General features: G+C 52.2%; 1 protein-coding gene across 2 annotated transcripts; it reads left to right on the top strand.

Annotated features, from left to right (window-relative positions):
• Positions 1-623: 623 nt before the first annotated feature.
• CYSTM1 (cysteine rich transmembrane module containing 1) lies at positions 624-25,315 on the top strand. 2 transcript variants are annotated; one of them, XM_058034911.1, is made up of 3 exons: positions 624-703; positions 12,496-12,737; positions 24,857-25,315. In XM_058034911.1, the coding sequence occupies exons 2-3, from the start codon at positions 12,515-12,517 to the stop codon at positions 24,961-24,963; spliced, it is 330 nt and encodes a 109-aa protein (XP_057890894.1). In that variant the 5' UTR covers positions 624-703; positions 12,496-12,514; the 3' UTR covers positions 24,964-25,315. The 2 variants fall into 2 exon arrangements, with proteins under 2 accessions (XP_057890894.1, XP_057890895.1); XM_058034912.1 differs by having other exon boundaries at positions 631-669.
• The last annotated feature ends 1,182 nt before the right edge of the window (positions 25,316-26,497 follow it).

Raw genomic sequence — 26,497 nt, forward strand, 5'->3', positions numbered from 1 at the left:
GCGGGGACAGGGACAGTGGCTGTGACAGAGATGGGGCTGGGACAGGAGCAGTGGCAGGGAGAGGTGCAGGAGCAGAGACAAGGGCAGTAACTGGAACAGGGACAACGACAGGGACAGGGGCAATAGCAGGGACAGAGACGAGAGCAGTAGCTGGGACAGGGACAATGACAGGGACGGGGTAGGGACAGGAACAAGAGCAGTAGCTGGGACAGGGACACGGACAATGATAGGGACAGTTGATGGACAGGACAGGGATAGGGATAGGGACAGGGACACGGACAATGACAGGGACAGTTGCTGGACAGGACAGGGATAGGGACAGGGACACGGACAATGACAGGGACAGTTGCTGGACAGGACAGGGACAGGGATAGGGACAGGGACACGGACAAGGACAGGGACAGTTGCTGGACAGGATAGGGATAGGGACAAGGACACGGACAATGACAGGGACAGTTGCTGGACAGGACAGGGATAGGGACAGGGACACGGACAATGACAGGGACAGTCGCTGGACAGGGCCCGGGGCCGCCCCGGTCTCTCCCTTGGCCACGCCCCCATCATGGCCACGCCCCTTTGGGCGGGACTCGGGCCGTGACGTGTCCGCCCCGTTCGGAGGAGGCGTGGCCTGTCTGCCGTGACGTCACCGTGCCGCGGGGTGCGCAGCAGGTGCGGGCGGCGGCGTGAGACGCGCAGGGCGCAGGTACGGGGGCTCCGTGAGGGGCCGGGGGGCCCGGGCCGGGCTCGGCTCGGCTCGGCTCGGCTCGGCTCGGCTCGGCTCGGCTCGGCTCGGCTCGGCTCCGCTCCGGGCGGGTGGGAGCTGCGGCGGGTGGGGGGAGCGGGGCCGCGCAGGACTGAGGAGGACGAGGAGAAGGAGGATGAGGAGCATGGGGAGGATGAGGAGGAAGGTTCCCCGGGAGTGAAGGGCCGGACCCGTCCCGTCCCTCGCAGCCCGCGGTGCGTGCCCGCCCTGCGCCCAGCGCTGCGGAGGGGTCGCGGCAGGAGCGGCCCGGTGAACTCCCCCAGCCCGGGGGTGCCGCCCTGCGTGGCAGCGCCGGCCGTGCGGGTTTGGTCCGAGAGCTGCCCCCGACAGCTCCAGGCCGGCCCGGGGAGCGGGGCTGCGGCTCCCGGCGCTGCCCTGTCCGCGGGGAACGCGGCGCTGCCCGGCTGAGGCCGGGCGTGACCCAGGGCGGGTGGGCGCGGGTGGGACTGATGCTCAGGTTTATTTAGTGTACAGCGAGAGGCATGGCAGCACTCGGAGTGAAAATAATAGTGCTGCATCGTGTCTTTAAAGCCGTTATGGTTGTCCTGGATTTATGTTTACTGTTGCTATAGCTGAGGACACCTCATTTGGATAATTAAATGTCACGGTGAAATAGGAGAACGAGGGAAGGAGAGGACTCGTGTCCTGTCCCTGCCGCATGGATGTGCCACCCCCTCTGACGGCAGCGGGCAGCCCCTCTCTGTCCAGGCCAGTGCCAGCATCTGTCCCACCCATCCCAGCCTCGTGTTCAGCTTTATCTGAAAGGAAAAAAAGAGTTGCTTTTTGCTTTTGATGCCCCTACTACGAGACGTGTGTGAACAACCTGGTTGTAAATAGGGTAAGTCTGGGTAAGGTAGTGAGTGTGGGTGAGTTATAATGACTGTGCTGAGCAGCTGCCTTCTCCTTGTGCTGTGTAAATACAGGGATAGGATACAAGGTGTGGGAAGTGCTGCTGTGCTAGCAATGGGGTATTTCTCATCAGCTGCTTAAATAATAAGTGACTCTTCCTAGAAATTTTTGATGATGATAATAATAACATTACTATATCAGGTAGACTGAGGAGGAGGCTGAAAACACTGAGACTTTGTAAATTTTTCTGATTGCATTTCAGTGCTTTTTGGGGACAGTCAGGGATTAATGTGCATGTTAGATAATAATCTCCCACTGCGCAGAATAGTGGTTTTACCAAGCACAGGAACTTGTACAGCACAAAGTCTGCTCCCCTCTTCCCCCTATTCACATGCTCTAAAGGCCATCTTTGTTAAATACTGATTTGTCATTCCCCGAAGGGTGTGAGAGCTGTAACTGATAATCTGCAGAGGCTGGTGGCTGCCCTTGCAGCAGAGGTCGAAGAGGAGCCTGTCCTGTAAAGGAGTGGCTGTGACATGGGTGGGGGCTCTGTGTGCCTGAGCAGACCCTGGTGAGGCCCTGCCCTGGTGCCAGTCAGAGCAGAGAGCTCTGCTGTTCTGCTGCCCTGTGTCCCCCAGGGCCCTGCTACATTTAAAATTGGCAGTGGTTTGCTGCTCAGAAAGCCAGAGGTGTTCAGTGAGTGTAAGCAGAGATGTTCCTGCTCGTAGCATTGCACTGGGATGATGGAGAAGAAGTACCTGCAGGGCTTTGTGTGCCCTAAACAGAGGAGCTGCCTGTTCTCAGGTACTCCTGTGCAGGATCAGATTAATATGTTACCTGATTTGGTTTTTTTTCTACAAGGGCAGAGCAAGTTTGTGTAACTCTGGATGTTCAAGAAACAGGTCAGCATTTCTCCTGTCCCATTTGTGATCTCTCTGTGGCACGGCTGGGAGCTTGTCAGGGCTCCCTGAAAACTCCTGGTGGGCACTGGAGCCTTGAATGGGCAGGTTCACTCATTCTCCGCTGTCAGTATTGACATTTTCTACTCTCTGGGTTGTATATCCTGCCTTTCTCAACTTCCTGCTGCTGACCTCAAAGCCGCTGGCTCAATGAGTAAAAAATAGCACCGTCATTTCTGGGAATAGGGGGAGATAGGAAGGACCAGAGTCATTGAGGCAGGCTGTGGTGTTGCCAGGCCTGGCGTCCTGCCTGCCTTCCCACAGGCAGCCTGAGAGCAGCTCAGCGTGGGAGAGCCTGCCTTCCTCCTGCTGAAACCCTGCCCTCACAGCCCTGCTGAGGGACCCTCACTCTGTGTCCTGGCAGCTCCTCCCAGCTTGTGTGGAATTGCCATCACACCCTGCCCTGGGAGGGAGCAGTGCTGTGCTCCAGTGCCTACCCACAGCTGGCTGGCATTGCAGAAGCTCCTGTTGGATTCCTTATGCTGAACAAAAGCTGCTCTTTCTATCACTTAAATATCAGAGAGAGATTTCCACGCTAGGATTATCATGTATTCTTGGTATTATTTGGTCTTACCAGCTATTTAGGGCAGTCCCTTAATGTGTGGAAGTTTTTCAGCCCCTGACAAGGTAAAGCAAAGCTTTCTTGGTTTGGTGACCACTGGGAGGATCTGGGAGTGGCCCCGTGACAAGCAGACATTAAAGAGGATTTTTGCATATGCCCTACAGGCAAAGTAAAGCATCCTGTTAGAGCCACATGAAAGATATGGAAAAGCAGAAAAAGTGAGAAAACACAGAAGGAGGGTGGAGAAATCTCAGTTTCATTCCATTTTCCAGCCTATCATGGAAATCTCTTTCTGAGTAATGAGATCTCAGCTGTAGAAAATGCCTGTATTTCTGTCTGCACACAGCAACATAGCTGTGCCTTGGGAGCTGTGTGTGCTTCTGCTTGAGGTGCTGGAAAATCATCCTGCTCTGAGTGGTGTCTCCCACTTAATCCACCAGTGTTTCAGAGCTGGGGGAGTTTTCCTTAAAGACTGCTGCTGTTCCACAGCTGGAATGCTGCCAGAACTGAATAAAATACAAATGTATTATCTGAATAACATACAAATGTATTATCTGAATAACATACAAATGTATTATCTGTGCTTACTAATTTTCTTGCCAGTCAAACTGCTTCATGTTCTCACTTAGACCAACAAAGCTGCTTGCTTTAATTGTTATTTGCAGGTCTAGTTTTACCTGACAATCAGATGTTTTAATTGAGTTTTTTGTTGTTTTGGTATTTGTTGCACCTTAAAACAGTCAGTACGCCACTTTAACAGCAAATTATAGTCGTGTCTTTCTGGAATTATCTAAGACAACACATTATACAAAGACTTGAACAAGAGCAGTGCATGCCAAAGCATTCAGAACCTGAAATCAAGATCTTGGTGCTTCTTTCTGAAATTATTTCAGTAAAGGACTTTGCTTTTTGGTGTGTTTTGCCCCAGGCACTGCTGTACCTGGGCACAATCTCACCTCGTGTGTCAGCAATAAGTACCATGGCTGACACCATCTGAGGGGCTGTGAAATGATGCTTTCCATCTTTGTAATTGTTAGTTCCTGGTGTTAAATATATTTCATCTAAAGGTTTTCTAAAGCCTTTCATCAGATGTCTGAAAAATTGTACAATTTCCCCCATAAAGTTGCAGTTCATGTAGTAACAGTAGCAGGGCATTGGGTTTGGGTTTTTTCCACTATTGCTTTATTGTAGGAATTATGTCAGCTTCATACTTTCCTTCTGCCATGCAGAACGTGTAGGTAGACAGTGGGCAGGCAGTAGGTGCTGGGTGGTGTTTCTGAAGAGGTTTGTGTGTTGGTAACAATTGATGAGCCATTGAAATTTGTCTGAAGAAGGAAAATCCTGGTGTGCAGTCCTGTGTGGGTGTGAGGGTGCATTGGTGAGAGCTCTGTGGAGATCTGTGACTGTGAAGCTGCACAAGAGATGTTGCCTCTGAGGAAAAAACTGTCAGCATGACAGCCCTTTAGCACTGATCAAGTCCTGGTTGCTGAAACCAAAATCACCTGGAATTGTGCATTTCCATTATGGTTTTGCCCAGAAGGCAGAGCAGACAGTGGAACTGGGGAGCTGGGATGGTTTGTAGAGACACCAGTGTCAGCCTCAAACATCCTCTGCACTTTCCATTTTCACACATGGGCAGACTTCAGATCTGAGGAGGGCTTGGAGGACGCCAGGAGGAGGGAACACCTGGCTCAGGAAGGTTGGTGCTTGTTCATCCAAACCACTGCTCAGTGCACAGAGCTGCCTTGTCTGGTGGCCTCAGCCACAGGAGCAGCAGCAGTTGCTTTGTGCAGGAGATGCCTGACAGACACTCAGCTGAACATGAGGAAATGCCCCTTTTCCCAAGGAGTGTGAGTGTCCTGGAGTCCAGGACACCTCTTAAGGAAATGGGCTTGAACACAGGAGTGGGGTTTAGCTTTTTCCTTTTACAGAACAAAGCTGGGCTTTTTGCTTTTGCCTAGACCTGCCTTTTGGAAATTAAAGCAGTTTCAAACAGCTTTTGTCAGAAAAGGTGGGGGCAGCTCTTGTTCCCCCTCATCTATTAGTCTGGGTTGATGGAGCTACCTGGTGGAGTGGGAGGGCAAACCAGGGAGGAAGCTTTTCCTGGAAACAAACTGAGCAAGAATGGAATCTCTTTCAATTTATCCTTAACATACCTTTCATACAATCAGTAAATGGAGCTGACAAATAAGCTGGTAAGAGGGAAACACTGAGCCAGTGCCATTTAAAAGCCACTTGTTCTCTTTTTCATTTGGATACTGTTCATATGAAATGTAATTTAAATGCTAGGCTGGTTGCCAGGAGCTGGATTGTTGATGTTAAATGTACTTTCCATTAGAGCTCTGTATTGGAAAACTGCTTCCTAGTGCTGCAGGCATTGAAAGGGGTGGGTTACATCAGGGTGCCCCAGTTGTCCTTCTCAGGGTCTGGCCTCTCACCCTGCCCTCCACCTGCATCTCTGCAAAGACCAGCTGAATCAATGCCTGCCATACCCAGAACGTGATTCCTCCTGACCACAGCAGCACGAGCTTCAGTGCTTGTTCTGCTGTCCTAAAAACAAGCAACTTCTCACCTTTCAATTCCAGAAATCTGCTAATTGCTTTTGGGTCGTTCTGAGGAGTTTTCTTCTGTGTTCCAGACTGCTCATTTTCTTTGGTTTGTTTGTTTAATTTACTAATCCCCCATTTGTTTTCCTAGGGCTGTTTCTTGCACTGTTCCCTATGCAAGAGAAGACATTTCACCCTGTTTCAGCACCCTGGTTAGATTGCCCTCTCACCCCTATGCACAGTTCTTTATTTAATGGATTTGCCTGCACTGGAGATTGCATTTGAAGGCTCTGACTTGCAGGCAGTCCATAGTGACTGGTATTTCTTTCAGGTGGATTAGTAGCTGTGAACACCTGCTGTGTAATAATGCAGATGGTTTTATGCGTGCTCTCCTCAGTTTTGCCAAGGTAACAAGGTGCCAACAGGTAGAAGCAGATTCCTACTGCTCTCCCATCATTTGGTCAGTAATTATGGTGACCATAATTAGTCTGACCTCCAGAGATGTTTGGGAGCACCAGCCTTGTACGTGGCCTTTGGAGAAGGGAAGAGTGAAACTGGGTCATCTTGGCAGGCTCTTTCCTTGTGCTAACAGAGAAGTGTTCTTCCAACATGTTTTCCCTTCTTCACTTCATTCTTGGTTGTTTTCATGCATCATGGTACCCTCTGACCAAAAGTCCTCCCTGTCCAGGCCCCCAGGCTGTGCCATAGGGCAGCACTTATGGAGTGACATATCCAACAGCCATCTAAATGAGGCTTCCTGTTCCTTTGTTCCTAGTTTTAGAGGTGGATGGTGAGACTCCCCAGGCTGAAGCTGAGGCTGTTTGCAGGAGGAGGCTGTGCTGTCCCTGGGTGAGCTGTACGTGTGCAGTGCCAGGCTCTGAGGAGCTGTTCCCTCTTGGAAGGATCTCGCAGCTGCAGTGACGTTCAGTGCAACTTGAGCTCTGTTTTTAGCTTGATGGATGGCAGGAGCTGCCCTGGGAGTGGGCTGGGAAAGGGGTGGGAAGCAGGAGACAGCTGTGCAGAAAGTCTGCCTCCTCTCCCTAGACAAATTGTGACACTAAAAGGCACAGTGATGGCTGGAAAGAATAATCAAGGAGTGTTGCAGGCTCTGGTGAAGCAGTCTTCAGCTCAGGAGAGATGCCTGAAAAAAGAACAAGATAATAAATTCATGAGTGTGCTGGAAGAGGAGGATCAGGAGCAATGAGTGACTAGTTCTGCAGCAGCTGCCTTGGTTTGCTGGCCTTGTACAAGGCAGTAAGTGTGAAGCAATCAGAAGTTTTTTCAAAGCCTAATGGTGAAATTTGTTTCTCTAAGGATTGGTTGCCAAAATAGACAAGCTAAGTATATATCTGTGTGTAGTGAATGCAAAGCATTATAGTTCTGTGCTTGCACCTTTTGCTAAGCCTTAGCCAGAGGCAGGCTCCAGCTGCAGAGGGACTGATATTCTCCCATAGGATGGTGGTTCTTGCCTGTTGGTACCTCTGTGTGTACGTGCACATCTGGGGTCATGTGCATTTTCTATACAACACCACACTTCAGTGACTTCTGCTTTGCAGACCTTTTGCAGGCTGGGGTATGGTAAGCAGCTTGTTTAAAAATGAAACCCTGCTGTTGGGGTAGGGGAAATAATGTTTACTTAGTGTGGAACAAAGGAGTTTGAATACAACTTAAGGAAACAATGATGTACCAATGAACTTGCCCCTTAGCAAAGGGACTGATGCTGTGGGGAGGAGGAATAGGCACGTGATTTGCCTTTCTCTTCAGATGGATTAGCAATTTCTCTGTTGTTAAGCAGCAGCAGACAGGGCAAACGCTTAGTGACAGTCAAGGAAGTGTCTTTGTTTGCAAGGAAATCTCTTTGTGAGGCTGGGCAGGGACATTGAGCTCTGTAGTGGCTCTTCCTGCTGGACCTCCTGCAGTGCATGGAAAGCAAAGGGCTTTGCTGATGGTTGGCTTCTTTCTTCTGAGCTTTGTCTCTGAGAGTACTGACCAGGAAAGCCACAGATACCAGATCTGATGCAACCTCACAGGGGCTGGTCCTGGTTGCAGCTCACACAGAATTACTGGTTGGGGTAAGAACCACAGCAAAGCTTGGTGACACATTTGACTAAGAGCTCAGGTATGTCTCTGAAAAGTATCTGCTTCATGATTCAAAGCCCTGCCATGCAAACACATACCCATGTGAGTAAATAGTGCTGGGAAGTGTGTAAAGCCTGAATGAGGTCATGAGACTGAAGAAAATCTCAGTGTTGTCACACAGCTCAAAAAGGGCACGGAGGGATTTGTGTACGTGTAGCAATGACTGGCACTGAAACTGGGGGACAGGCAAAGATTCTTTCTGAGAACTGAGGTTCCACAGCAGCCTCCTGGGTTTGCTGAATGCCTTGAGGAATTCTTCATGAGTTTCCTCACTCATCACAGACAAATCCCCAGTGGCTGCTGAAAGTGTCCATGCTGGACACTCTATTTTATCTCTTGCCTAATCTCAGTTATGTTACTTTACCCTCAGTTGTGGAATATGCTCTTGTTGATCTCCATCTTTTCCTCTTTTCTGTTGTTCTGCTGTCTTTGCCCAGGCATCTGTACAACTGTAGATTCTGGCCAGTTTTCCCCTCAGAACCTCTCCCATATCAGCAGATGGAATCTCAGTTACTGCCTCCACTCCAAGCCTGCCTTCTCTTCAAAAACTGTTTTGACATGGCTAACACAGAGCTGGTAAACAAAGAACACGAGTAGCTCTTTCTTGTTCCCTATGCTGCCACTTCCCTGTTTGCTCAAGCACTGGATTTTTAACTCCTCCTGACCATTTCACAGACATTTCTGCAGAGCTGCTGATATGAAGGGTTTTTTGTTCATCCCCCTGTCTGTTGCTTTTAACCAGGCTCTTTTCCTACCACGCTCTTTCAGAGGTTTCTGAGCTGTACCAGGTGCACCTGATCCCCACTGAGCCCTTTCTGCAGAGCTGCTTTGGTACCTGGGTGGTTCCACTGGCTCCCCAGGGATTCTGGCATGTTCCTGTGCTGGATGCTTGCACAGAGGCCAGGCAGGCTCCCTGCCTGGAGTGAATGGCCAGTCCTGATGGACCAGGGTGGCCCCCAGCAGTGCCAGCATGAGTCCCTCTGGTAGGGGAGCAGTGGAATGGCTGGGTTTATTATTTGCTGGCTGAATTTGAGTTCACAGCCAGCTGAAGAATCACTGCATCTGTTAAGCCTTGCTTCAGCACTAAAAGACCAGTGATATTGAATGTAGATAAATGAGTTCATGCATCTGAAGGGACAGAAGGGAAGACTGGCCTTCCCTGGAAAGGGGAGGCTGAGATGACCATCCTCTTGGGCAGAAGGACTTTGAAAAACTGAAGCAATCCAGGTGCATCTGACAGTGCTCATCAAAGCAAGTTAAGCCCAGGGAGTTCTTAAGGTTTATGAACAAAACATGGTCTGTTGTTTGCTGTCTTTGAATGCCTTGTGTTATGTGTATATAAAAACACATGTATTTGTACCTAGGGTGTGAAATTACACCCTTGAACAGAGAGGGGGGACATGGATGGAGAGGTTGTCCCCTGCCCAAGGAGCAGAAAATGGCCTGGGGCTCTTTGCTTTTGACCAGGGCATTCCCACATGCCTGCTCCCTGGTTTGGTGCATCCCTGAATTCAGGAGGGTGACCTGATGGGCAGGAGGCAGTTTTCCACAAGGTACAGCAGCTGTACCTTGGGGCAGGGAGGCTGAGCAAAGCAGGGCCTTCACAGGGCTGGCTGGGCCATGTCTGGGCACCAAATGGTTCCTCTGCAACATGCAGTGGTCTGTGGGTATGCACACACACTTGCTCTGGCCTTGTTCTTCACTGGAAACTTGCTTTTGGATGTTATTTTGGGATAATTTTCTGGGTTAGATGAGCATTAGTGGCCTGGTACGTCCCAGTTCTCTAATTGATTGCATTGAAGTGAGTTGTAGGGCTTGCTGCCTGCCTTTCCCTGCCTCCCTGAAGGAAGAATTTCCTTGCTGGAGACTTGGTGGGGGTGTTGCATTGCAGTGCAGTGGTTTAAGAGCCTTGAGTTAAGTGTATGTTGTGCTTGTCAGTTTTAAAGTGAGCAGTTAAGTGGTCTGGCTGGCCTAGTAGTGGAGGGAAAAAAACAACTATAAATAAAATTCGTGTAATCCTTGGCATTTGGTTAAGCAGTTAAAACTCTTGAGAAACCCATTAAAAGGCATCATCTGCAGGGTATAGCACTGCCTTAGCAGTGAGCTGGGACGATTTCTTTGTGAAGGGAAGAGGAGGGACAGACTCCAGTGACCAGTGACAGGACCCAGGGAAGGGCTGGAGCTGTGTCAGGGCAGGGTTAGGTTGGATTTCAGGACAAGGTTCTTCCCCCAGAGGGTACTGGGGGCACTGAACAGGGAATGGTCACAGCCCCCAGGCTGCCAGAGCTCCGGGAGCTCTTGGACAATGCTCCCAGGCACAGGGGGGGATTGTTGGGGTGTCTGTGCAGAACCAGGCATTGAACTGGATGGTCCTTGCATGTGTGTGGTCCTGTGACTGTGCCTGGCACACCAAGAGGAGCTCTGGGATGAATTCAGGTGAGTGACAGCCGCAGCCTGTGAGCCTCAAGGGCTCCTCGGTGTCCTGCAGGGCAGGCTGGCAGCTCTTGGAGCAGCCCCTGGATCGCAGGGATCAGCCGGGCCGTGTGCTCGGTGCGGGGCCGTGTGCTCGGTGCGGGGCCGTGTGCTCGGTGCGGGGCCGGGTGCTCGGTGCGGGGCCGGGTGCTCGGTGCCGGGCATTGCGCTCGGTGCCGGGCATTGCGCTCGGTGCCGGGCATTGCGCTCGGTGCCGTGTGCTCGGTGCGGGGCCGTGTGCTCGGTGCCGGGCATTGTGCTCGGTGCGGTGCCGGGTGCTCGGTGCCGTGTGCTCGGTGCCGTGTGCTCGGTGCGGGGCCGGGTGCTCCGTGCGGGGCCGTGTGCTCGGTTCCAGGCATTGCGTTCGGTGCCGGGCCGGGTGCTCGGTGCCGGGCATTGTGCTCGGTGCCGTGTGCTCGGTGCCGTGTGCTCGGTGCCGGGCATTGTGCTCGGTGCCGGGCATTGTCCTCGGTGCGGGACCGTGTGCTCGGTGCCGTGTGCTCGGTGCGGGGCCGTGCGCTCGGTGCCACTTGGCACCGTCGTGCTGGCGACCTTCGGGCAGGAGCAGCGTGTAAAAACAAGGGAGCGCCTTGGGATCCGGGCTCGGGGAGCGGCAGCCTGCGCTCCGGGGCCATCGAACAGGGGTTGGAAACACACCCACAGCGGGCTGTAAACACGCAGGGCTGTACATAAACAAACAGTGGGCTGTAAGCACACAGCTCGCTCCGCTGCAGGGGCTGCGGTACCCGAGCACAGCCCCGGGCTGCCCCCGCTGGGCTCCGCTCGCCGTGCCCAGGCGGTTCGGAGCTTTCTGAGCTGTGCCAGGTACACCTGATCCCCACTCAGCCCTTTCTGCAGAGCTGCTTTGGTACCTGGGTGGTTCCACTGGATCCCAAGGGATTCTGGCATGTCCCCATGCTGGGTGCCTGCACAGAGGCCAGGCAGGCTCCCTGCTTGGCTGCCGAAGGGAGTGATGGCCAGTCCTGATGGACAAGGGTGGCCTCCAGCAGTCCCAGCATGAATCCCCTTGGTAGGGGAGCAGTGGGATGGCTGAGTTTGTTATTTGCTGACTGAATTTGAGTTCAGGTGGAATCCTTTGGGGCTGCCTTAGCCTGCTGCCCATCCCCGAGAGTGGGAGCACAATGCTGAGCAGTCAGCCCAGCCGGGCTTGGTGCCCATCCCGATGCCATCCACAGGGGATCCTGCTGGCCAGCCTCTCCCACTGCAGCCTGCAGCAGCCTGGCCGAGACAGATTGTGCTGCTGGTATTTCTCCCTGTGGGGTGTGGGAGGAGGTGTGCAGCAAAGGGGAACTGGTGTTCTGTCTGCACCCTGTAATAGGGGAAGGAAATAGCAGGGTTCAGCTGCCTCAGCCAGGAAGGTTCCTGAATTTGTGGGATATTAACATACTCTTCTGTTCCTCAGACAGGAGCCTAATGTAAGAAATGGTTTGCTTAGTCATGCTACTTAGAGGTTCATTAAAATTGCAGTATTGTGACAGTCTTGTCTTCTGATGGCTGTGCCATGAGTAATACATGACATGGGTTTTATGAGCATCATCTCTCTGGGGTCTTTAATGTTGCTTTTTGAATGAGGCTGAGCCCAAGGCCCTAATTTCTTGTGGCTGCTTAATGATTTGGTTGTGTATGGCTGGAAGACTGCACAACGTGCTGGGGCACAGTGGCATCAGGAAATTATCCACATACAACCTTGTTCCAGAGTGGTCTGCAGGCCTCAACAATTACCAGAAGTGTAATGGATATTTGTGTTCATTCCTTCTTCTGTCAAAGCTATCAAATATGCCTGGAACAGGCTGCATTTTTCTATTGTTTTCCTTTCCAATATTGACAGAAACAGGAAATAATCACTTCTGAGTCTCTCTTAAAAGTGTTTTACTCGTGAGTGGAAGCAGAGGGTTTTGTTTTGCTGCTGCAAGACTTAGGTCTTAGGTTGAATAGCTGATGCATGGCTGGAAAGCAACATTTTACTCCTGCTCAGCTAAACTTATGTCACTTAGAGAAATCACTTCAACTCCCTCCCTGCCCCTGTGGTAGGGTTAAAAATAAATTCACTGCTTGACCAGGTATTTTGAAATCTGTTTCTCACACAACATAGGGCCCTTGGAGAGCAGTGTGAAAAAGAACTCACATGGTCATGGATGAAGAGACAAAATCAAACCATGTCCTGTTTGTTTCCCTCTTTTGCAGGCCAGACTGTGCATCCCACATGAGCTACGATAATCCTCCGCCCTACCCCGGCCCGGGCCCCACCGCCCCGTACCCCCCCTATGCCCAGCAGCCAGGGGCCCCCCCTGGCCCCTACCCTGGCTACCCCCCCGGGCCCTACCAGCCAGGCCAGCCGGGCTACCAAGGATATCCCCAGTATGGATGGCAGAACGCTCCTCCACCGCCGCCAGGACCAGTGTACGCAGATGGGCCGAAAAACACAGGTACGGCTGAGCAGCACCACCTCAGGGACACACTGACCTTGAAGTAAAATGTTCACCTGGCCCTGCTGGCCTTGGAGGGGGTGGGGACTTGTTGGAAGTGGCCATTTTGTTTGCAGCTTGTTTTCATGCTTTATTTTGCTGTAGTGTCTCTCACAGTTCTCTCTCTGGTTGTTGGAGAATACTGCTGAGCATCCTCGCTGCTGGTTCCTCAAGGGAATCCTTATGCTGAGGTTGTTGCACAGCCTTTAGATTTGCCACAGCTCTCATTCCACCTGTCTCTTGGTTGATAAGTTTCAGCCAAAGGCTGCACTTAAGTTAAAGCTTATCATATTCAAATGTACAATTCCTGTTGAATTAATGGGCCTAGGTTTTCTTGAGCTCATCTGTCCAAGTGATCTGCTCATTCCTGGGCATTTTGGTTTTTCCTGAAGTTATTACCATTCTGTAGAAAAACCCTGATTTCTGGGGAGGGGAGGGAGGATGGTGCACCTTCCCCTGGCAGCTGGCTGGTCCATCTGTGTGCTATGTCCCCACAATGTGGCACATTGGTATGCCCTGGCACCCACTGCTCTCCTGGGGCTTGCTGCAGGCTCACATTGCCAGAACAGAGAAGATGATTAAAGGACCAGAGCTTCTCCTCACAGAAAGGAGGAAAAGCTCTGGTCCTTTAATCCTTTAATCCCACCTGAGAGAGGTGGCACTGTTCAGTGGGTTTGAACAGTCTGGTGTGGGTCTATCAGGAGGGCCTAAATTTAAGCAGTAAACAATTAGTGTGAGTGAAAAAGAAACTGAACTGAGGTCAAATCATGAGTTCAACTTCCTCTGTAACAGAGCAAGAGCCCTGCCTTTGAGGAGGAGGAGGAGGCAGCAGTGTGGTGATGCTTCCCACCACTTTGCCATATGGACTCAAAGTGTAATCAGGGTTTTCCCTGGGGTTTTGGGGTGGCTGAGAGATGTTTCTTAGTACTGGGCAGGGGACAACTCCCTGTCTCCCATGTTGAACATCTTTGGTTGGTGCCAGTGTTGCTTTTTTGCTGTAGCCACACCAAGGGATGTGCTGGCAGGGGCTGAGGGGACACAGGGGCTGTGGCTTTGACACAGTTCTGCTGCCTTGGAAGCTTGAAGGATCTCCTATCAAACTGGGTCAGGGAACTGATGACACTGAATGTCCTCTGCTCTGCTCACCAACCTGTGAACCAGCACAAAGAAATTGGAGGGGACAGGCAGTGAAGTGTTTGAGTGTCATTCACTGAGAACCCAGGCTTGTTCTGCAGGAGGTTTGATTTTGTTAAGCCTAAGCTAGCACAACTTCAGCTCTGCAGAAGCAGCACTCTAACCCATAAATCAGAAACCTTCTGGTAAGTCTTGTCCTTGAGCTGCCTTCCTGCAGCTACAAGTGGTCTCTGAACCCACCTTGGGAGCCTCTGATTTGCTCTGCTTTTGCAGAAGTAGATGTAAAAAAGTGATAGAATTACAGAATGGTTTGAGTTGGAAGGGACTTTAAGATCAGCCTGTCCCAACCCCCTGCCAGAGGCAGAGACACCTTCCACTATCCCAATTTGCTCCAAGCCCCATCCAGCCTGGCCTTGGACAATTCCAGGGATGGGGCAGCCACAGCTGCTCTGGGCACCCACTGCCAGGGCCTCCCCACCATCAAAGGGAAGAATTTCTTCCCAATATCCATCTAACCCTGTCTCCAAGTCCTCCCCAGGGCTGCCTTCCATCATGCTCCACCCAGCCTGTGTTTTGGGATTGCCCCTACCCAGGTGAACTTCATGAGGTTCACGTGCCCCTACCTCTCCAGCCTGTCCAGGTCCCTCTGGATGGCACATATTTATTTTAAACACTTTTATTGATGTCTGCAAAGTGAAGTCAGGGCTATAACTTTGCATTTGTCTGCAAAAGTTTTGTTTTTCTTCATTCTCCTTCTGTTAAACACCCTTTCCCCCCCACCCCTTGCTCCTTTTTGGCAAGTCTGTCAAACTGGAACCTGATCTTTGTGCTCTGACACTGTAAAAGAGCTTTCAAAGGGGCTTTGTTTAAGATCCCCAAGAGTGTCTAGTTTAGAGTGGAGTCTCTAAAAAAGCTAATTTTTTATAAATCTGTTACACTGGTGCCATGTATCTGTTGGTGTGGCTGAACTCCTAATATAAAAAATTGACATCTAAATTTAATCAAGGCATTGCAGTCAGCCTGGCTGGTCCAGTGTGATTTCATGTGCCCTGTCAGTTCCTGTGGTGTTTCCAGACAATTATCTGGAAGAGCTGCTGTGTGGATGCTTTCCTTTCAGAGCGGATGTTTTGCTCTCCTACATGACTTTGCTTAATCTAATGAATCAGGCTACTCCAGGTAGTGCATTAGTATTTCTGAGCAAATGTGTGTCCACAGTGAAAATTAGGAAATTTGCTATACTTTAAATTCTATGCTGTCCATTATTTTACTGTGTGGGCAGACTGCAAAGTGTAGAGCACAGCCAATGTGCTAATGCTAATGTGTGGAAGTAATTATGTATCATATTTTGGTCTTGAGTGGATCACACAGATGGATATAATTACTGTTGAGCTCTCAAAATCTGATGGTAAAGTAGCATTTTATGGTGATGGTGTTGTTTCATCTTAATTTGTAGCCTCAGGAGTAGCAATGGACCTAGGCTGTCCACCTGGCCCTTGGAGAAGTCAAAAATCCTCACATGCCTCACTCTGTGTATTAAAGCTGCATCTGAGGTGTAACAGGGAAGCAGCTTAACCTGAGTGCTGCTAAGGGTAGGAAGGAGAAAGTTCTTGCTGTTCAGTGAGCAGTGACTCTGCAACAAATGGCTGAGAAAGGGATGTCACCACCTTTTCAATGTGCCACTGGATAGGGGGACAAACATAAAGGCCTGTTGGAGGAAGCTGCAGTCCAGAGCAGCTCTGAACAAGCAGAACATGTGTGTTCCCCTCTGCACTGTCTGTGCAGGATTAGCCAACCACAAGGCTGTCTGGGCTGCAGAAATCAGCTTGTGGTTGGTGTTAAGACAGTGGTGTGGCCATATGACTGCCATGTGCCACCCCCATAGGGCACTGTGGCACAGGGACACTGAGCTGATCCCAGTGATCCTTGGCCCCTTCTCCCAGAGGGGATGGAGTACAAGCTTGCACCTCCTCAGAGTCACCCCAGCTACCTCAGGGTGTGAAAGGCCTCAAAGCAAATGGTTTTACTCCATGTGAAGGAGCAGCAAGCTGGAGACTCACTAGTGACTGGCTGAGGTGGCACAGAAGCCCTCGTGGGTTTGTTTTTGGATAAATGGCTTTTAGGCTTCACCAGGTTACTGATACCAAAGTCTCCAAAGAAACCCCAGGTCTCACACCTTGCTGGGGCTGGTGTCTCGGGGTCTCTGCTGCTCAGAGTGACCCTGAGATGTGTTAGAAAGTCTCTTTTCCCAGCCTGGCACTCAGAGAAGGAGTCAGGGCTCTTCAGTTCTCAGTCTCAAGGTTGTTTATTGTATCTTATCTATAAAATTCTTTCTCCTGTCCAGCCCAGGTCTGCTCAGCAGGTCAGACAGAGGCACTCTGCCTGCCCCAGGGCAGTGTTATCTTTTTACACTAAAAACTCCATGTACAATATTTACAATCACTTCCCAATACCTATCCCCTATGTTAGACAGTGAGCTTCTACTCTAAACCAATCTAGAAGGGCCAACATCACAGCAGAAGATGGAGGCCAAGAAGAAGAAGGAGAAAGGCTGGGCATGCCCAGATCCCTCCATCTTGCCCCCTGAACCCCCATTCTAAAAACCCCAAAAAACTCTATTTTTCACCCTGTGATAACTTCACTATCATTCTACTTAAACTGTTGTGGCTTGTAATCCTTCATATAAGGTTGGTAATTGTTTTTTCCAAGGGCTAAATCAAAGGGTCTTGGCCTCTGTGCCAAGGGCTCTGAGCCCCCTGGGCAGGGGCTGGAACCATCCAGGGCATTCAGAGGAATTTCCTGGGTTCCCACAGGCTGGCAACTGACTTGGCTGTTGTTGATTAGCAATAAACAGCTTGCCCTTTGCCTTTAGAGATGGTGATGTGTATGCTGGGCCTGAGGGACATTATTCTTAAGGGTGTGTGATTCAGCTCCCTAGCTCTGGGAACTCACCTGCTGATCCCTGTCTGCAGCTTTCTGCTGCAAGGGCTGAGGGCTGGCTCCATGTCTGTCCACACAAAGTCCATGTGGAGTTCCTGGGACAGGGCAGATGTGCCACACAGTGCCTGCCCCAGAGCAAAGCTGGGGAACACACAGCTTTAGCAATGTGGTTCCTGTGTGCAGCATTGTGTAGGCAGCAGGTTCTTCTTTACAGCAGGGCCTTGCTTAAGAGGAAGAAAATTCCTCATTCCAGAAGATATTTCCCCACCAGTATTTTCATAATTTGCTATCAGCTGGCGTGAGGAAACCACAGTAACTGCTGACTGCTCAGCTGGTCCTTTCTTGTCTATGTAAATTAGAGGTGAAATGTAATGCAGCTGATAAAGGTATGCTTTAAAAAGAAATGGAATGAGCCAAAGTACAAAGTGACATACTAATTCTAAAAGCAGAAGCTGATGCTAGCAATTTGAGCAGTTTTATTTCTCCCCCCCTCCACGTTGATACATGCCAACGTAATGGATGGGGTTATTCCATGCTGTGCCAAAGGGAACCAGGCTCTGTCAGCAGGCACAGAAAGCAAACAGAGCTCAGGATTGTGTCTGAGCCATTGTACACACAGGGTGGAAATCTTATTTCTGGAAGTTGATTACCTGTAGCAAAGCTGGCTGTGATAAGAGTCACAGTCACAGTGATGCTGTCTGCCTCCTAATGTTTGCCCAGCTGCAGGATAAGCAGGTCACCTAGATACAGGCACTGAAAATCCCTGCATGGGTTTTCCTCTTTACCTGTGTGGAAAGGAGGGGATTGGAGTCATTCTGGTGAGGCTCTCCAGTGCCTTTCAGTGGTTACCCCATTGCTTCCACACCAGGTGGAGCTGAGCCTTCCCCAGCAGGAGTTAATTTGGACACAGCCTTTCTCTGTCTGTCTGTTGATCCTTTCTTAGTCTGTCAGATCACTTACTTTAACTGTTCCTGTACCTTCAGGAGCTGCATCTCCAGCTGCTGGAGTCCTGCCAAAAATAAAATTTAATCTTACTTGGCAGTTGTCCTCTTATCTGCTTCTCATTCTTCAGTGTGCTTTAAAGCCCAGTGTTCTCTGCTCCAGGACTGCTGTATCATCCCTCCCTCTGTCCCTGGCTGCACAAACAGCAGGGGCTGCTGGCTGGCAAACAGTGCAGTCCTGGGGCTGCTGTCTCAGCTCACCTTCACTGCTTCTCAGCCCCAAAGAGGGAGTAATCTGATCAAAACCTGATGCAAAGAAAACTATTCCCAATTCAGGTCCAGTATCTGAAATCAAGCTTCAGACAAACTGCTCTCAGGAGGCCAAGGCTGGCTCCAGTGTGGGTTGATTTAAATGAGGCTGCTGTTCCAGTCTTGTCAGCTGGCACCAGGCTGGGTGAGGAGCAAATTGTGCCCAGCCTTTCCCAGCACTGCACAGACTGTGGGGCTGCACAGGGAGGATCTCACTGGGGCACGTTCCCTTTTGCTTTAAAATGGGCTTTGTCCCAGAGCACAACTGCAGGGCCTTTGTAAGGTGAAGTTTGTGCTGTGCAAATCCCTCCAAGCCAGGTCTTGTTTAACTCTAGGGCTGATGCTGATTTTCAGTGTGAGCACTGACACAGGCTGAGGATTGTGCTGGTTTTAGCCCTGCAGCTGGCTAAGTTTAAAACATCTTGCCTTAACAGTAAATTAAGATTTTACTGATTTTAAAAAATGTCAGAGGAAGTTCTCAAAATCTGTAGTTTTGGGAGATGTCTCTCATCTGTTGTAGTCTAGAAGCAGGCTGAAAATCTGAATTATTGTACATTTTAGCCGAGGGAAAGTGTTTCTCATATGACATGTCTCATATGTCTCCTGTGCACTTTCTAACCTGTGTGCTGGGGTTTTTGTGCTTTGGAGAGCTGGCTGATGCCTGCTGACATCCTGCCCAGACCTGAGTACTCTACAGAAGGTGTGCTGACTCCTGTGAGGACTGCTTGTGCCTTTCAGAGAGGTTGAACCCCTCCCAGGCACATTGATACACCAAAAATGCTGATTAGTATCCCTGCCATTATCTCCAAGATCTCTTAATGCCATCCCTGTGTGTTCAGGTGAGGAAACAAAACCTTTTCCAGCCCTGAGCTCAGCTGCAGGAAAATCTTCTGCCTGGTTCCTGCTGAGCCCCAGCCTGAGCCTGGCTCCCAGGCTGGTGTGAGAGGGGAACAGCTCTGCCCTGGGCAGTGTTGGCTCTGCAGAGTGCTGGCTTGGCTGCCTGCACAGAGATTTCCCTGAAATGTGTGGCCTGCTCAGCTTCCTGAAAGCTGGAACAGCTCTCTGGGGTGAATGTCAGAGCTGCTCAGCCTTACAGGAACACAAAGGCAGGAATTTTCCAAACCTGCTGAACCCAGGCATGAGGCCATGGAAGAGGAGAGGTCAGAGCAGGTGTAGATCAGTTGTTTCTGAAATCTGGGCTGGGTCAGCAGTGTCTGTCTGGTGGCAGAGGGGATTTGCAGGTGGAACTGCCTGTACTCTGTGGTGTTTTCATTTCCTGACACACTTGCTTTCTGCTCAGGTGGCTCTGGCAGCAGCCATTTGTGTTTGGAGCTGGGAGTTGGGAAACTTGTTCTGAGCATTTTGTAGCTTTAAAAGATTTTTTTCTTGGAAGTGGGCTATTGAATTTCCATCTGGCTCTGGTGTCTGTTTCAGGAGTGTACTGAGGTATTTCCTGAAACCTGAGTGTGGTGTTGGTAGAGACTGCACACAGGGAAAGCCTCTGGGCAGGAGGGAGTTGGGGGGCTGGGAAATCACAGGCCTGAGGCTGTTAGGCATGAGCACAGACCCTCAGAGAGGAGAAAGAACAATTAAAGTCCTTCCTTGCCAAGAGAGTGAGATCTCATCTGTGCCCAGGCTGTGCCCTGGAGGCCTCATGCAGAGAGCAGCTTGGTGGCAGCTCAAATGAAAGTTTAGTCCCTGATCCCCAGTCTTGAAATCTCTTCTTCTGCACTTGCTGCCTGTGAGGGGTTTATTCCAGGAGAAGTGGGAGGCCATGGCTGGGTGGTCCTTCCTCCTGCAGCTCTGGGTCTGCACCTCCAAGAGGGGCTCAGGGACGTTTGATTTCCTGTTACTGTCACTTCTGCACCCCTTGGACACACTTGTGCTGACTTTCCCTTCTTTGGCCTCCAGCCTGAACAGAAAAGCTTTCCAAGGGCCTGGCTGAGAATGGTTTGGAGGTAAAAGCAGATGCACAGGCTGACCTGACTGAGCAATCTGCTGCAGACAGCACAAAATCATTCAAAGGGGTGGTGAGCAAGATTTCTTGCTTGCTGAAGAGAAAACAAAGCTCTTGGTGCAGAAGTCGTTTGTGATAAAACCCACTTAATTGACAAGAGGGAAGAGGCTTATGGGTCCCTTCCCTGCTGTGCTCTCCCTCCCAGATGAGACTCTGGCATTAATACTCCTGCTCTGGCCAGCTGTTCCCATGGCAAACAGCCACTCTGACAGCACGGGGAGGATTCTGGGGCTGCAGAAGCTGTGATTGATAAATTAAACACTGCTCCTTCCTCTCTGTGCCCCATAGCCAGGAATGCAGATGAGGGGTCTGTGCTGGCACACAGCTGGGCCCAAGGAGAGGAAACTTCAGGGCTCTGGGATTTGAGCCCTGGGCTGTGCTCTCCCCCTGCTGCTGCCCAGGCACTGAGCCTGCTCCTTGTGCCTCTCTGTGCCTGGGTGTCATTCCTGCCATACCTGAGACACCCAGGCCTGGCCCTGGGGTGTGCAGGACTCCTGGGGGAGCTTGTGGAGCTCAGGGGCTCTCCCAAGGCATCAGCACCACCCCCAGGTGATGTCTGAGTCTGGATCCTGGGAGAGGATGGGCTGATCTGGCATCAAAGCCCTTCTACTGCCATCCTTGTGGAGCCAGTACAGCACTGAAGTGAGGGGCATTGCAGTCTTAAGGTCACAGTTTTAGTTGATGCCAAACTGGGTGAAAAGTACAGCTCATTCCTTCATGGAGCTAATGATTAACATATCAATTAGGTGTGAGAAGAAACAAAATGTATATGCTCAAGATAAAGCAGACTGTACATGAAATAAGAAGGTATTGTGGTATTTGTTTTAAAAACAAAGTGGGAGTTATTTGCACTGGTTTGTGCAGGCCACTGCTGTGTGATTACAGGGGCTGATACCATTTGCAGGGCAAGCATGATTCATGGTGCTCTACACTCTTTAAGGCTGATTAGGAGCTGGGAGGGTCTCTCAGTTTGTACCTTCTCCCATCCTGTTCTAGGAAAATCAATGAAACCATCAAAAATGGAGCCTAGAACTGAGTGCTGTCTAATGCCTCCAACAGAAATCACATTTGTTTATCTTCTTTTTGGGACCACCAGGCTTCTGTCCATGGTGACAAGGACCCTTTGTGCTCTAGGAGGTGGTTGGAGGTCCCAACCTTGGCCAGAAGAGAGGCACAAAGGAGCTGGTGAGGTCCCCAGTAAGGCTCACCATAGAAAACTGGGTGGCTTCAGCTTGGAGGCACTCAGACACTGAGGAATCTGACAAAAACCACAATTCCCTTCATTGGGAGATTTTGGATTGGGTTTGGTTATGGTGTTTGGGGGGTTGACACTGTGTTTGTACAGCATGGGCTGGGAGGAGTGGGTGAGGCTGCTGCCACGTGCCCTTGATGTCCCCAGGTACTTGTGTCACTGTGTTGGTGCCCAAAGCCAATGGCCAGGTGTCCAAAGGAGCAGATTGGTGTGGAGTGTCTCCAGGCTGGTGAGAGTGCATCCAGCCTGTCTTTGAGCTGCTTTTCAGCTTGCATGCTTTGGTGGCTGTAGCTGAACAGCTGCCCACCCCTCAGCTCCTCTCCTGTCCTCTGCCAGCCCCTCACCCAGGTCAGAAAAGCTGTTTAATGCTCTGTGTCTGTGCTTAAAACCTCTCTGGCAATTTGTGTGGTGACAGCAACAAAGCTGCAGCTCCTGAAGCATTGATGTGGCTTCAAAGGAAGCTTCACAAACTGTGAGGAGGGTGGCTCTCTGTCCCCAGAGCATTGCCCAGATGCTCTCCAGGTGTGAAAGTTTCCAGTGTTGATGGTGTGCACACTCAGACTGCAGCAGTGCCAGGGCTGCCCTTGAGACTTGCTCTGCTTGGAGAGGAGCTCTGCAGGGGAAGGCAGCAGCCTCTCAAATGTGTATTTCAGATGGTGTCCTTGGGGCATTCATTGAACCTGGAAGGTGAGTGGGTTTGTTGAAGTACCACAGCTGCCTGCCATGGGGGAAAAGCACAGCTTTTTTCAGAGAGTTTTTACATAAAAGGTGCTTTTGCCACAATGTGCTGCTGGTTCAAATGGCTTCCAGGTTTTATCAGAAGAAAGAAGAGGGAACAAACATGAGCACTGTTTCACTGTTTCTAACAGAAAGGCTCCCCCCAAACCCATGGTGAGTCCTGGAAAGGCCTTGACATGGCTGCTGTCCCTTGGCCTGTCCTGGTCCTGCCCCAGCTGTGCCTGTCCTTTGTCCAGCTCTGGGCAAAGCCATGGCAGCAGTGCCAGGGGCTGGCAGGGGCAGGGACAGGAGTGATGCCCATGGGCACTGTGACCCCCTTTGCAGAGGGGCAGCATCCAGCATGATCCAGCTGAGGCCTGGCTCCCTCTGCACAGGCTGGGGAAAGCCATTCCCTTCAATATTTCAGCACGTGTTTCATAACAGCACTTTGGACATGCCTTGGATGTGCTTTGTTGGCTGTCACTGTCACTTGGCTGTACCTTAAAACATCTCATGGATTAATCATAAATCAGGCAAACACTCCCTGCAGTCCTGGACAGATTTTAACTGGCAAGGGGCAGCCTCCTTCTGCCATGTGGATCTGGATGTCTCAGGGCACTGGGGCCCTCAGTTTGGGGATGGCAATGCTCTGGCAGCAGCAATCCAGCTCCCCATGGCTCAGAGGTGGCACAGCTTGACCCTGGTTGGAAGCCAGGGCTGTCAGGGCTCCAGCACAGGGATGTCACCATCTTACACAGGGTATTAGGTTTGTGTTTTGCCTCCACTGATTGTAACAGCACCTTCTAGAGCAAACAAGCACACCAAAGAGCTGCTTGTTTAGAGCTCCTGGATCCACAAGGTGAATAAAGCCCAGACCAAGCCCCTGGGTCACCTGTCCATGGAGAACAGGCAGTGGGCAGAGCTGCTGTGTCAGGTCAGGGCTCCAAGCCTCCATGTTCTCTTTGCAAGTGTTCCAGGCTTGGCTTTGAGTGCAGGGAGGAGGGAGGGGCCTGACCAAAGTCCTGCCTGCCGTGTGACAGATTCCCTTTGGGATAGGATGGATGGCTCTGTGGTCCAGCCTTGAGGGGGATGGAAGAAGCAGCCACGGTGCCAGGCTCACAAGCCATGGACCTTGTTCTGCGCTCCTGTGGGTGTGGCAGGGGCTGGCCCTGGCACTGCCCTGCCCTGCACGGGGGGCAGGAGTTGTGCAGGCTCCCCCTGGCAGCAGCACACGGAGCCAGGCTTCCATCGGCTCCTGCTGTGCCCCTGCTGGGAGGTGCCAGCCAGGGCTCTGCAGGTGGGCAGGGACAGCAGCTCCGGAGGGAGGAGAGTGCTGGCACCTGCCCTGCTCCAGCACAGCCTGTCCCAGCGCTGCCACCTCCTCTGGGGCTGAAGGGAGGGGGGTTCCTCCATCCTGACATCCTGGAGCAAGGGCTGCAGGCGCTGTGACAGTGGCCAGAGGGAGAGGGGACAGCAGAGCTGTGCAGGGGCTCCCCTGGGGCTGGGCTGTGCCTGGGCAGAGGATGCCTCTTCTCTTTATTCCCTTTATGAGAGGGGATCTGATGAGGCTCAGGCACAGGCTGTGCCCAAGCACAGACATTTGGGGGGTGCTGGGTTCCCCCTCTCTGCCTCACTTGGTGGTGCCGGGCTTGTGGCACTGTGTAAGCTGGAGCACATCATGCTCTGCCCGTGGCTCTGCAGAGCTGAAGGAGTGACTGGGGAAGGGTTTCCTGGGCACACAGCAACCCATGGGAGAGCCAGGCTGGTGCCATGAGCTGTGTCCTGCCTCCAGCACTGTGTCCCCAGCACCAGCTGCCTGCCTGGCTTGGACTCCTGTGTGAGGGCACATTTCCCACACAGAGCACAGCAATGAGAGCCAGGAAAGCTGCCAGGAAGGACAGTCCCCTGCCTGCCCTCACAATGATGGGGTGTGACAGCCTGGGCTCAGCGAGGAGGAACCAAAGATAAACTGCTCCCTTGTCCTGATGGGCCTCAGGAACTGGCACAAAGAGCAAGCAGCACCTGGCCTCAAGTAGGAGACTCTGCCTGGAGAGCTCCACCCTAACCTGGGGCTCCCTCCTGTGTGCAGTGAATCCCAGCTGGCAGGGGGCAGTGAATCCCAGCTGGCAGTGGGCAGTGAATCCCAGCAGTGTGCAGTGAATCCCAGCTGGCAGTGGGCAGTGAATCCCAGCAGTGTGCAGTGAATCCCAGCTGGCAGTGGGCAGTGAATCCCAGCAGTGGGCAGTGAATCCCAGCAGTGGGCAGTGGATCCCAGCAGTGGGCAGTAGATCCCAGCTGGCAGGGGGCAGTGAATCCCAGCAGCCTCTGGGCAGAGATGGTTTCTGTTCATGAGGTGACACTTGCAGCGTTTGGGCACCTGCCCCTTGGCCAGGGGGTGTCACTGCACTGCCACCTCCTTGCCTGTGCCTCGGGTGCTGAGCTGACAGAGCTGGGAGTCCCCTCACATGCAGGAGGGACACAGGGCTGGAACAAGGACTGGTCCCTGTCAAGAGGAGTCCCTGCCCTGTCATCCTGGGGCAGAGGCAGCTCTGTGTGTGGTAGGGCTGGAGCAGTGCTGGGCACCAGCTCCTCCTCCGAGGCTGCTGAGCCGCGCCAGTCTGAGCGGACAGACAGACAGGCTGCAGACAGACGTGCCTGCAGCTGGGGCAGCTGGCACGTCCCGCAGAGCTGCCCCGGGGGCCGGGCCACACCCGGTGCTGTCCCTGTGTGTGTCGCGGTGCCGCTCCGTGTCTCACAGCCTCTGTCCCCGCAGTGTACGTCGTGGAGGAGCGGCGGAGGGACGACACGGGCGAGAGCGCCTGCCTGACGGCGTGCTGGACCGCGCTCTGCTGCTGCTGCCTGTGGGACATGCTGACCTGAGCCCTGCCGCCCCGCCGCTCACCGAGTGCTATGCAGGCTCCCCACTCCTGTCCCGACTTCTTTCTGTTACTGTAATCAACGCTCTGCTTTGCACAGCCAAGAGTTCCCGTCTGTCCGTCCTAGCGCCTTGTCGGGGTGGGGGGTGCACTCCTTTATTTTAGTAAAGGAAAAAAAAAAAAACCCTTTTTAACATTTCTAAGACTTTTGTTGTGACTTTGAAGAATGTGCTAATGGTGTATTTCAGCCAAGGGCATTCTGATGAAATGTATATTTACCAGTTGAGATTTTCCTAGCCCTAGAGACAAAGACGTACGCAATAATTAAAGCCAACAGTTGATTTTTCTTCACTAGGTCCCGGTGTTTCAGTGAGTCTGTCTGCAGGGTGGGCATCCCCTCTGGTGCTGTGTATGGTCTCCTGTGGGCACTCTGTGGGTGGGAGTCCTTGGTCTGGCACCTGCAAGCCCCTCATCCACACAGGGCAGCACAGTCAGGTTTCTATCCTTATGTTTTCCCTTCTGGAGCCAGGGCCCTCTCCAGCAGCTCCTGGGAGAAGCACAGGCTGGGCTGCTGTGTGTGTGCCACAGGGCTGGTCCCAGTCTGTGATCCATCATCCCACACTGCAGAGCAGAGGCTTGCAGGAGGTAAATTAATGGGTAAGAAGAGAAAAGCCATGGATTAATCTAGTGCTGAGGATTTAGAGGATTCCATGGCACGCCTGGCCAGAAAAGGATACAAAGCTTTTGTCTGCAGAAAAGTGGGGACAACCTGCTGCTGTTCCATGGGGTGTGTCCCACCCTGCTGCTCCCCCAGCCTCGGGAGCAGAGCCCCCCTGGTCTCCTGGCACACACCAGCTCTGGGTGGCACTGCCTGGAGATCACCCAGGGCTCTCAGCCTGTCTGCAAAGGACATTGCACTCGCTGTCCCTTGGCTGAGCAGCCTGGGGGAGCAGCAGGGTGCAGCAGCACTGCTCTGGGCTCAGCAGTGCACTTTGGGGCTCTGGCCTGGGGCGAGCTCATCTGTTTCGGGTTGATGAGAGTCCCTTGCAATTCCCTGTCCACAGGAGCCTTCTGCTGGGGGCTGCCTCTCTGCAGCCATAAACTCAGGTCTGTAGCCTGGTTCTGAGAGGTCCCTGCCCTGGGAATGAGCACTGTCACCTTCCCTGTCACTTCTGTGGCAGGTGTCAGCAATCAGGAATGGAGTCCCTGGGTCATTCTCCATGGTGCGGGGAAGGTGGGGCAGCGAAGAGCCAGCCCAGAGTGTGAGAGCACCCGTGTGCCTATGGGGTGACAGCACGGGGGGCGGCAGCGGGACCTGGAACCTCCGGGATCCCGAGCAGCGGGACCTGGAACCTCCGGGATCCCGAGCAGCGGCACCTGGAACCTCCGGGAGCCTCCGGGCGGCGCTGGGAGAGCGGCGGGGCCGGGATCCTGCCCTGCCCAGAACGGCCACACGGTGGCGCTGTCCGGCCGCGCAGCGCGGTCTTGCGGGGCGGGAACGGAGCGGGAATGAGGGAATGGAGCGGGAATGAGGGAAT

Source organism: Melospiza georgiana, chromosome 15 (genome assembly GCF_028018845.1).
Source record: "Melospiza georgiana isolate bMelGeo1 chromosome 15, bMelGeo1.pri, whole genome shotgun sequence".
Lineage (NCBI taxonomy): Eukaryota > Metazoa > Chordata > Aves > Passeriformes > Passerellidae > Melospiza > Melospiza georgiana.